The 12,090-nt window shown below is 48.4% G+C and overlaps 1 protein-coding gene across 2 annotated transcripts in view; it reads right to left on the bottom strand.

Annotated features, from left to right (window-relative positions):
• The window catches only part of MIB2 (MIB E3 ubiquitin protein ligase 2), a 43,173-nt gene that overhangs the window by 7,485 nt on the left and 23,598 nt on the right, over positions 1–12,090 (bottom strand). For both annotated transcript variants that reach the window (XM_020782323.3, XM_020782324.3), the window contains exons 4-13: positions 8,412–8,518; positions 7,778–7,972; positions 6,255–6,397; positions 5,915–6,022; positions 4,500–4,604; positions 4,024–4,186; positions 2,506–2,639; positions 1,532–1,680; positions 1,154–1,310; positions 661–815 (exon numbers count right to left, since the gene is read on the bottom strand). In XM_020782323.3, coding sequence (XP_020637982.3) covers positions 661–815; positions 1,154–1,310; positions 1,532–1,680; positions 2,506–2,639; positions 4,024–4,186; positions 4,500–4,604; positions 5,915–6,022; positions 6,255–6,397; positions 7,778–7,972; positions 8,412–8,518 — 1,416 coding nt within the window. The remainder of the gene's footprint in view (positions 1–660; positions 816–1,153; positions 1,311–1,531; positions 1,681–2,505; positions 2,640–4,023; positions 4,187–4,499; positions 4,605–5,914; positions 6,023–6,254; positions 6,398–7,777; positions 7,973–8,411; positions 8,519–12,090) is intronic.

Genomic DNA, 12,090 nt, shown 5'->3' with positions numbered 1-12,090 from the left:
ATGATCTAGACCAGTGCTTCCCCACCTTGGCTCCCCAAATATTCTTGGATTACAACTCCTAGAAATCCTGGCCAGCCCAGCTTGTGGCGAAGGCATTCGGGAGGGCTAGTCCAAGAACACCTGGGTAAATCGAGGATGGGAACCTTATGGTAGGCGTTCCAGACGCCCGGACTACTTCTGCCATAGAACAGGGAGGTTCAGTCTACCTCCACCACAGAGCGGGATGAAGAGCCTCCAGGTCTCCCAGATGCTCAGTCTAGTTTGGCGCAGAGCAGGTAGACCTGGCCTCAGGTTTTCCAGATGCCGGGTCAACTCTCAGGTAGACTGGGGCCTTCATCAAGCACCACAAAAATGTGGACTGCAACGAATCAGTGCTATATGGGGCCACATTATGCGTGGTATTGGTGTAACGAGAGGAGTAATGACTTCTCTCTTCCCTCATGTAAGTTTGACCTGTTTGTGAACATTCCGATGCTGACAGATTTTTCTCCTGTGACATTAAAACGTTCCCGGTACTTTTTCTCTGACATCACAAAAGTTCCACTAATGAACAAGAGGGCAAGACGGGGGGCTACCGTCAGCATCCGGTTTAGGAAATCTTAAGTTCGACAGACAAGATTGCGTGGTTTTAGATGTTTTAAAAAGGTCTCGACTGCTCACAGTTTGTTCCCCTTTAGAGCGGCGTGGTGCAAGAGGTTGAATCCTTGCCGGTTCTGGATGGTGAAATCGATATTGGGGACTTCGGTGAGGGCCTCGATGATGCACTTGAAGTCGGCGGTGATGGCATAATGGAGCGGGGTGTCGCCGTACGAATCCTGAGGGGGGGGGAGAGGCTAGACGTGAAGACCGTTCGCATCTCTGCATCAGACAGACGGGTTCGAGATTGGCTGTGTGTTTGTCGCGCTCACAAACGGTCGCTTTACCGAAAACAAACTCTAGAACTGCACCTAGCTTTGGCGCGAGACCCGGCCTGAGGGCAGGGAGAGTCTCAAGCGGCAGAGGAGTTGGAGGCACTGGCGGCGGCGATGGCCGCTTCCCAGCCATTTCTCACAAACTCCTGGACCCCCGCACACCGCCGGATCCCGAGGCACGCTGCCCCGCCACCCTTCTGCCTTCACGACGCAACGCTTCATGCGACTGTCGGGAGACTCACCGGCAGGTTGACATTGCAGTTGTGTTCGCACAAGGCCTGCACGACTTCCGTGAAGCCTTTGTTGACCGCGATGTACATGGCCGTGCATTTGGCGTTGTTCAAGAGGTCAGGGTTGGCCCCTCGACTGACCAGGACGCTGGCAATCTCGGCTTGGTTCCTAGTCAACGAGAGGAATGGAAACAGGGAAACAGAAATGTGGGCTAGCTCAGGGGTTGAGGCCTCTGTCTGCGGAGCCAAAGGCTGGGGGTTCGATTCCCCCACTGGGGCGTCCCTGACCTTCCACCTCCTGCAATTCTAAGATGATGGTGATTCTAAAACATCTACAGATCCCTGGCGCTCTTCTAGTTCTAGATGAAAGCTGTTCCAAGGGTCACCTACCCGAAGGCTGCGTAATGAAGGGCGGTGTCGCCTTCCTCATCCCGCAGGTGGATGTTGGCGTGGGCCTGCAGTAAGATCTTCACCACCTCCACCTGGCCCAGGTAAGAAGCCACCTGCAAAGCCGTCCTGCCTTGGTTCTTGATATCAACCTGTGGACAGAAAGGCCAGCGTCCCCTCACGGAGTGAACGTCTAAAATGACAAGCGATGGGTCTGCCTCCCATCCAACGGTGTCATTAGTCATAACACCCTTGAGTACCCTCATTAAACTCCCCCATTATTTAGACCATTAGTCGTATTCCATTAGGCCTTAACCAGTTCCTGGTTAAGGTTATCCTCGTTGTTAGGTGCCAACAAGTCACATCCGACTTACGGCGACCTTATGAATGAATGACCTCCAACATATCCTGTCTTCAGCTATTATAAACTACAGCCCATGGCTTCCTTTATGGACTCAGTCCATCTCATATCTGGTCTTCCTCTTTTCCTGCTGCCTCCCAACTTTTCCTACAATTATTAAGATCATCATTGTTTTAGATCTTGTGGCAGTTTCAGTTCTTGGGGGGGGGAGGATGACAACGGATGCCACCCCCATTCTATTTTTGCCCCCTATTACTGACGGATGTGTTGGGAAAGACAATAATGCCAGCAAAGTAGAAGACAGCAGGAAAAGAGGAAGGACCAAATGTGAGATGGATTGAGCGAGTAAAGGAAGCCATGGCCTACGAGTTTGCAAGAGCTGAGCGGGGGCTGCTTAAAAGAAGAAATTTTGGAGGTCGCTCATTCATAGGACGGCCAAAGATCATGGCACTTAACCATATAACAATTTTTTTAGTTTTGCAGATATCGTGAGTCTTTCAGTTCTCCAAAGCTGGAAGCTTCCTCAAGAGCGCTTACGAGGCAGAAGGGGAGGGGATGAATAAAAATAAATCAGGGTTAAAAAAAAACAAGCCTCTCGCCACCGCTGGGGACCTACCTTGTCCGGATATTTCTGGACCAGGTCCCGGACTTTGGAGATGTTTCCGTGGGCCGCCTCGATGACCAGCCGCCCCGGGTTGTCTGACTCCATCTTCTGGGAGAGCAGCCTCCCCAGCACAGAAAGCAACGTGCCTGTTGATGGCCAAAACGAGAAACATGGCTTTCACGATGGCAGCACTACAAAGCCCATCCATCACAGCCGGAGCTGCCTTCAAGCACTCAATGAACCCCGGGGGGGGGGTGTCCCTTCCAGTTTTGCAGGTCTGAGATGATCATGATGATGATATAAATTCCCTTCTTCTTGTGGCACCCCTGGGAATTGTGCAGCTGGCCCGAGGCTACCTAGGCTGGCTCTTCCCTCAGGAGGCCCAGTGGGGGTGGGGAATCGAACTCCCAACCTCTGGCTCCCTCCTAGCCAGAGAGCTAAACCACGGAGCTACCCAGACCACTGGGTTTCTTTAATACCCAGAAATCTTAGCTCTTCTTCCCAAAATGTTGAATGCCTTCCATTAGAGCCCAGAAGGAATGGCTGGAATTTTAGTTGTTTAACTTGCCAGGCGCGTGGCCGAGGACACGTCGCAACACTTTCCCCGTGGCCAGTTATGCAAACCTTGCATGAACACCAACAGGATTCCAGCCGAGCTGTTACAAACTGTGTGCTTTCCTGAAATAAATCAACCGGCCAAAATCTCTTTGTACGGGGGTAGTAAACTGCATCAGAGCAGACCCACTGAATCCGGAGGGATTTGGCGAGTCAGTTCCTCCCACGAGATCCTTGATTCGAGTGGGCCTACCTCTAACTGCAACTTACCTTACCATACCAAGCTGCGGTTAGAGTAGGCCCGTTTGAATCAAAGGAATTTACATAGACGTTGACAGGATCGGGGGCCATAACGGGTATAATTAAGCAATGTTTCAGCGCCAAGGTGGCTTGCGAGTGGGTACAGCACTACTTAATGAGGAAAGGCTTTAAGTACTTTAAAAAGTTACTTTTGTGTGTTTGGGCTATTGAAGTTCCTATGACTTTTCAAGTTTTGCACCCTTCTGCTTTGAACCCTAAGGTTCAGTACAGTAAGGAGAAACACAGTGCATAATGCGAAGACGTTACTTGGCAAACCCTGGAAGGATTTAAGGTGAGGAATTACTTTGCAAACATTATAATGAGTAAAGAGAACAAATTATTCCCCCCCCAAGTTGTGCGTAATGCAGTCGTGTGCATCTGCCAGCGCTGTAACTCCCACCCAATATTTTCCCTTTCAAACTCTCTCCTGCTTTCAGATCTCCTGCTGTGTAAAATTTCATTCCTGTTTTTTTGCCAGCCCTGCAAAGCATGGGGAAGGCAACGTTTCCATTTCCATCAAAAGCTGGAGTCCAGCAGCTTTATTCCGCACGACGTTGGAATGTCTCTGAGCGTTCCGTGTCGCCACACCAGCCCCAAGACCCCTGGCATCGAGTAACGGAAAGGGAGAAACCCCATTGAACAGACAAGAGCTCAGCCGGCTTTCAGGCTCCTCACTTTTAGACTCTTTCGCGTCCTCCGTGGTCATGAAGTTTGCATCTTCCTCTCGCTGGTAGGCTGTCAGGCAGGCAGGGTTGAACGTCCAGGACTGGCCAGCAAAAGACACCCGAAGGTCTCCATCTCCAAACACTTTAATCACCTTCCCGATGTGCCCCAGGGTCTACGAAAGGGAGAGGAAAATTCCTTTCACGTGCAAGCAGAGAATAACAGATGCGTTACATATTTTTTGTTATTGGAGTCTACAGGGAAATGGGCAGGAACAGCAACAGAATGTTGTAGTGCGGGATGAACACCCCACAATTTCAGCCGGCTTTACCTCCTTTCCAAGATGCTCCATTCAACCCCTGTCTCCGCCACCACAAAGTGCTGTTCAAAATAGGGGGAACCCCCAAACAAAAGACCATGCGATGGAAAACCCCGAGACCGGATGTTTTAAAATCACTGCACGGCTCTTGGAAAAGAAATGTACTTACAGGAGCCATTTCATCTGTCCATTCCCCATGACCAGCTTGTAGCTGCTTGACTGCCTCTATATCATCTATCACCCGAACCACATCATCCACCCAAAAGGTGTTCAACTGCAAGAAAGGTGTAGGTGGAAAAAATAAGAATAAACAGAACCATTTAAGTATGCAGGAAAGACGTATTAGGCAACGAAGTCTCTAAAGCATCAACTTGGAGGGCACGGGTGGGGGTGGGGGTAAAAAGTGCGATAAAAGAAGAAGCCTCCTATCAGATTTTCCTTGGAAACAAGAAATATTAGTATACCAGTAATCAAGTAAAGAGGGATGTGGTGGCACTGCGGGTTAAACCGCAGAAGCCTCTGGGCTGCGAGGTCGGAAGACCAGCAGTCGTAAGATCGAATCCACGCGACGGAGGGAGCTCCCGTTGGTTGTCCCAGCTCCTGCCAACCGAGCCATTCGAAAGCATGTAAATGCGAGTAGATAAATAGGGACCACCTTGGTGGGAAGGTCACAGCATTCCGTGTCTAGTCGCGCTGGCCACGTGATCACCGAAACTGTCTACGGACAAACGCTGGCTCTACGGTTTGGAGACGGGGATGAGCACTACACCCTCAAGTCAGATACGACTGGGCTAAATGTCAAGGGGAACCTTTACTTTTAGCTAATCAAGTAAAAAAGGGCTAAATCACTGCTTTAGTATTTATGTTCTTAAATCATTTTTAAGCTGCCTTGAGCCCCTCTACTGGAAATGTGGGAACAAATTACAGTAAATAAATTCTCTCCCCCCCCTCACTCACTCACTCAAAACTGTATATTGTTTTTTTAATACTGTGAATGTTCAAAATGTTGACAAAATGTCAGCATTCAATACAAATGGCAATGCTATTTTTTTAGCTACTTAAAAAAGAGGGTGGCTTTAAAACCATCTCTGCTCTCATGTAACGTACATGGAGATCTGCTTCTGAGACAAAAGTCTGCAAAGACGGACCATAATTTTTAAAGGACTGATGGCATTTTACTGGAGTGGCTCTTTCATTTCGTACATTTATCAGGTTTGTTTGGAGTAATCACCAACATTCAGGCGCAGATTGCCAGACCTTGGGACACCCGCTGAAATATACACATGCAAGAGGAAAGCCAAAATTTTACTTGCCCCTTCTTATCATCACCCCCCCAAAAGGGGGGGGAAAGAGAGAGAGATAGAGAGAGAGAGGAAAGTCCACTCTGATTCTAATTTTCTAAAAGATTCCCATTCAATTGGTGAGAAAAGTGCCGAAGAGGCAAACCAAAACTAAATCAGGACAAAACTGAAGAAAACCTCATCCTATGCACGATGCATCTTTTTCTCCTGGTTCTTCCCCACTTCCCCTTGAGTTATAACAAGTTTTGTGTTCCATTCATGGTACAGACAAAGTGCCTCTCACCTTGGTAAGAGCACCAGGATGAAATGTCCACCGCGTATCACTGTTGAACTGGACTCTCACGTCCCCTCTATCCGTGATCCTATGTACGGTTCCAGTTTGGCCAATGAACTTTTGAGGGTGTGCAGGAGAGGAGGAAGAGATCAGAATTGATGGGAATAAAATGGGGGGGTGGGATGGGGGAGTACGCAAAAAGTTAAAAGATTATCATTCAAAAGCAGTAGACACATGATCATCATGTATTTGACATACCCTATCTTTCTCTAAGATCCAAAGTGCCTCATAATAATGGGTGTGGATTCTCTTCAAAGCCTGGGGCAAGAAACAGGGAACCGGTTCTTACCTCGGCCATTTTGGGGTTCCAACCCCCATGTCCTTCCTGCATCTCCCTTAGGATGTCTATGTCCAGCAAGCATTTCACCTTGTCCCCGTGTTGGAAAGGATGACGGTCCGTACTCTCCTTTTTCTGAAGCTCAGCAGGCTTCCCTAGAAAGGGGAGAGAAAAGACAGGCAGGTGGGCTGGTGGATATATGCAGAAGATCTTCTGACAACAAGACCGGTCTATGAACTTATTCACGGCATCCTGCCACAGACTGCTGAGTTGTGGTGAACTTTTTCTTACTGCATCCAACAGGAAAAACAGCTTTCATGCTTCTAGGCAGGATATTGAGCATCTCTTTCTTCCTCTAGCTATTAAGCCACTAAGAAAAGGAGTGTAACTCTCCTCTTGTCCGTTTCCCCTAACTTTGGGGGTGCTTCTAGAGGTGTCAGAGAGGAACCTAAAATCCACAGGTAGGTAACTCTCCTGAACTTTGTCTCACAACCAGAAGATGTCGATTTGTCTATTAAGGATGGGATTTTTGGATTCCCTGGATTACATATACTATTATTCTCCCTTCTGGGAATTCTAGCTACTTGATAGACACCTAAATGTGGCTCGCCTGGGAGACAGGGCCTAAACAGGAAGACTTTGAGGCCTAGCTAGGCCTAGTTCCACCCAAGCTTCCTATTTCTGCCCCAAGGCTAGCTGGGAATTTTTCCCCCCAGCTTGGGCAAAGCTAGGCCTAGCTAAGTCTCAAAGCCTTCCATTAAGTCTTGAGCCACATTTAGGTGTTTGTAAGGCACATGTAGGGTAGGAAAAACTCCCAGAATGGAGAATTATGGGATGTGTAGCCCAGAAAAACCCATCTATATTGTATATATAGCAAGTGTTCAGGTTTCTAAGAACTTTCCCGCTGGGAGAAGCCCAGAAGCCACTTTAACTGAAGGAAGTTTGTAGTAAGCTTACTCTTGCCTCACATTTTATTTGTCTGTGTCCAAGATTCATCCTCACTCTTGGAGAACCTTGTGCTATTTCCGTCATACAAACAGGCCTGTTTTTCCTTGATTCCACTCAAAACTGGCTGGTGAGACTCTGAGTGAATCGGACCTCACAGTAAGACTAAAAAGAGGACCGGCATAAATTTGCTTTCAGAAGGATGTCCATGAAAAATGTTTCAGCATAAAACGAAAGCTCAAGAAAACTCTGCCACATCAATTTAACTGTCGATGAAGGCCAGCACACTCCGTGGTTTGCGATGAAAGACCAGCCGTGAAGTCAATTGAAGTAGCTGCCTGGATAGCTTTGTGGTCTAGGTCTCTGGCTGCAAAGCCAGAGGTTGGGAGTTCGATTCTCCTCCAGGGAGAAGAGCCAGCCTGGGTAGCCTTGGGCCAGCTGCACCGTCCCAGGGCACCCCCTGGAGGAAGGGAAGGGGAAAAACCATTTTCTGAGTGTTCTCTATCTGGAAAACCCTGAATGGGTTTGATGGTGCGTGATGATTATTTATGTAGTACACAGCCCACTAGTAAGAGAAATTCGGCATGTACCTAATTTAGGGAGATGCTCCTTGTAGTAAAATCCTCCCGAGGCTTCCACGATGCACTTGAGGTCAACTTTTCCCTTGTGCCCGACGCGGTACACGTTCGTGGTGCCGTCGGCCCACGTCACACTGGCCACGCTCCGCCCGGTCTCCACGTCCCAGCCGCGAATGTCAACCACGCGCCCAGTTTTACCTTCGCCGCCTGAGAGAAAGCAAGAGTCCGGTTTACTGAAAACTCAGGCTGAAAATGCCTCTCTTACTTTACTTTATTTAGATTTATACCCTGTCCCTCTAGACAAAGTCTACCTCTAGACCTCCGCCGCAGAGGTTTGGCAGCCATGTTGGAAAGAGGAGCGCCACGGCACAGAGGTGAAGAAAAGTATATGGCATCCGTGACTTGAGGTCATTAAAGATGCCTCCCTCCCTCCCGCGGCCTCCACCGGCACCCTCATAATGAAAGGGATTCTACAGGATGTGGACAAGAATCTGAATTTTGTTATTTCTGAAAAATCGCCGCTGTCCGACGTCAAGGATCTGTGTCAGCCCGGATCTCCGTCTGTCCTTCAGAAAAAAATTCGTCAAACCAAGTCCTCCCCTCCCCGTTACAGCCCAACCGTCATGTTTTAACAAGGAAACCTCACCGTCCTGATTTCCCCATTCCCAGTCGGGGCCCCGGACCACTTTGGCGCCTTGGAAAATGCCCTTGAGCGTGACGCGGGGCAAATTCTGCCGGGGACTCACGGTGACTCTGCAGGAGGGAAGGAGAAGGAGAAGAAAAAGATCACACCATTTATTCACTTGCTTATTCCGCTGGAAACCCCCGACCGAAGCTTGGCGGGACCGTCGGCTGCCGAATCCCACAAAAAAAATAAATCCAACAACAAACGTCTTCCCCAACCAAATTGGCCAGAAAGCTCCTTTTTGGGCCCCAATACATTGAAATGGTATTTCAGGCTCATAACAGAGCTTGAAAAAGTTTTGACATCAATGCAGGGATGCCCACCTTCCCAAAATCTCCCAGAATTCGACAGAGGGACACGATTGCGACCCTGGATGGCCCAACACCGTCTCCCACTTCTCCCCACAGTCTGCCGGTTGCACCAGACCCTCCTCCCACCATTGTTTTCAACGTCTCATCTCCCCACCTTTTCAAAGTTCTGATCCTACCTGAAAAGAGTCACTGTGAGGAGGAATTGACTTGACTTATCTGTCTGTCTATCTCATTTATCTTGAGAGTCCCCTGGACTGCAAGGAGATCAAACCTATCCGTTCTAAAGGGAATCAACCCAGAGTGCTCCTTGGAAGGACAGATCCTGAAGCTACAGGATCCAATACTTTGGCCATCTCATGAGAAGAGGAGACTCCATGGAAAAGACCCTGATGTTGGGAAAGTGTGAAGGCAAGAGGAGAAGGGGAGGACAGAGGACGAGATGGCTGTACAGGGTCATCGAAGCGACCAACATGAATCTGACTCAACTCCGGGAGGCAGTGGAAGACAGGAGGGCCTGGCGTGCTCTGGTCCGTGGGGTCACGAAGAGTTGGACACGACTTAAAGACTAAACAACAACAATCTCATTTATAGACCAACCCGTTCGTGCACAGCGCTATTCTAGGCAGTGAACCCAGCGATAAAATCCAAAAGTACCCCAGGAACAAGATGAAATGAGGCAGTTATAAAATTAATGAACAAACAGAATTAAATTAAGCTGAAGGCACGTGATGGGGATGATTAAAACAAGGTATGGGTCACTTTGTTTCAGAAGAAAATTAGGACTCTGGAGATTTCTAGAGGTACACGTTTTCTCTTGTTTTGGAAATAAAAAAAAACATAATGGACAAATGGGGACTCCAGAGGGGGTGGCAGAAATAGCCCCCAAAGGCCACGGCTGTCTTCCCCCCCCCTTTGCTTTTTTAGAAGAAAGATATTTGAATAAAAATCACAGTAACTTCTTCCTGTAAAAAGAAGCCAGGACAATTGGTCTTGACATTTTCAAATGCAAGGAAAAATGAGAGATTATGATTATTATTATCATTTGAAGCTCAGTGGTGCCACATTCTTAAAAGGCTCTCCCTGGGGAGAAATTTGCCCGGCGCCTATTCCAGACATCACTTGAGAGAGAGAGAGAGAGACCTTTAAAACAATATAATTCCCAGACTGTTGAAAGCTTTCTTTTTGGCCCTCATTGTGCCCTGCTCTGTCAAAAATTGATTTCAAATGTTTCCTGTCGTCAGCATTGTTCAAAAAAAAAAATCTGATTTTTACAGCCTGTGTTTTTTTTTGTCGTGGGACTAAGATGACGCAAATCACCCGAGAGCTACAGTCATACTGAAGGGCAGGAGGGAACGATGAGAATTATTTACCATCTATCGATCCGAGCGGTTTATCTCTAGCCCAGAATGATACAAAGCCTACCCGGAAAGCTTGCTTACCAGTTGAGTGAAGAACTACGTAATAAAATTACAGGAAGGCGAGCATTTAAAACCAAGCGGCCAAATAGCCATCTACGCACAGATCTACAAAACGCGATGAAATAGTTCTCTCTTATACAAACAGCTCTCAGTTCCTTGCTAGGTTCTTTCTGTGGCCATTTTAACGACATGACTAGTTAAGGAAAAGCCCTCTCTCCCTGAGATGTAAGCAAATGGATATCAAAGTAGACAATATTAGGGATATTTTTTAAAAAAAACTGACCTGGAATAAAGCGTATTCTATTATGGGAAAACTCAGCTCTTTCTATGTTTTCCCACCAGTTCTCGGCTTCTAAGAGGGCCTTCTAATGGAAAACAGACATTATGGGAAGGGCTCCCGTTGAAAGGTTCCAATCAACCCATTAAAACCAAGCCTTGTTACCTATTTTAATTTATAGGAAGCAAACTACAGGTGGCATCAAAAGCCAAGAATGACTCCCCTTTTTTTCTCAAGAGATTTTTTTTTCCAGCGCTACGGCGTTAAGATACCCACACAATGGTGAACGTTGGGTCAGAGGTCCGGTTGAAACAGCTCCCGATGCCCATAACGCTGACGGCAAGACCTCGGGGGGTGCTCCCGTGTCCCCCTCCCACGGCCCGACCGGCCGCCCCCCCTTTTTTGTCTAATCGTCCAGAGGAGTCAAGACCCACGTCCAACCGCCGAAAATCCTCCCGTTGTCTTAACCCTTCTCCAACATCCTATCCGGCGACACAGAAGAGTTTCCGAGTTGGACGTTTCCTGTATTTACACATGGCTAGACTCGCCACCCCACAAAGCCGGATTCCACGGAGGACGTCAGAAAAGAAAATTCCTCCCCTGTTCTACACACATTCCCGTTTTAGACTGTCTCTAATGCACGACGACAGCCGGTGAAGGGTCGGGAGGTTAAGCCACTTAACGACGCCTGGGAAAACGGCGCCCTACCGGCCCACTTTGCAACGAAGCAGGTGGCTTTAGGGGCATGGCATGGCACGTCACGCCCCGCAGGGGCACCGAGGAGAACTAAGGGCAGGTTTATTTGCACACAGAGGAGGCTTGACTGGGAGTTTTCCGCGAGCCGGGGATAGGGTCCTGCGGAAGAATCAGAATTCTGCAGCCTGAATTCTGCAGTGAGGATTCCGCAGGATTCCGCAACCAAACAGAATGAATGAATTTACATCCCACAGATCTCTGGGCAGCGCAGAACCGAAATTATGTCATACGCATCGCCGCTGGCTGGCTACCTCAGTTGAGGTAGGCCTCTGGTTGGTGAGCTAGAGGTTGGGAGTTCGATTCCCCAGGGCGCCTCCTGGGAGAGAAGAGCCAGCCTGGGTAGCCTTGGGCTAGCTGCGCAGTCCTAGAAATGCCCCCCAGAAAAAGGGGATGATAAACTACTTCTTGAGTACTCTCTACCTGGAAAACCCTGAAAAGGGTCAGGATCGACTTAACAACACACAGTTGTTATTTTATTAATAAGTATCGTACACCGTCCAAAACGCTCCGTTCATCAAGGGGTCTAAAAGTACTAAATTAAAACAAAATAAAATAAAAGGGAGGATTGATTCCTGTGAGAGAAAACATCAAAGGCGCTGAGAGGTTAAAGGAGTGCCTGGAAGCCGGCCATCCCTTTTCTCCTCCGTTTGAGAACCTCGGCCTCGGGTTAACGCTCTTAATAGCCAGGCGTGCTTTCATAAGGAGACGAAACAGACCCAAATCCCTCTTAAGTCCCCCTGGCCGGCTTCCAAACGGAGCTCAGGAGCCATTGTCAATGGTGCCTTGCCGAGCATCGCATCCGAAGCCAAGAGGACATCCTTGAACGGCGGCACGACAAGCCTATTTCGGGAAGCAGCGGACCAAAATATTCCACGATG

Source organism: Pogona vitticeps, chromosome 7 (assembly GCF_051106095.1).
Source record: "Pogona vitticeps strain Pit_001003342236 chromosome 7, PviZW2.1, whole genome shotgun sequence".
Taxonomy (NCBI): domain Eukaryota; kingdom Metazoa; phylum Chordata; class Lepidosauria; order Squamata; family Agamidae; genus Pogona; species Pogona vitticeps.
The sequence above is the reverse complement of the archived record's forward strand: the minus strand, read 5'-3'. Positions and strand labels throughout refer to the sequence as shown.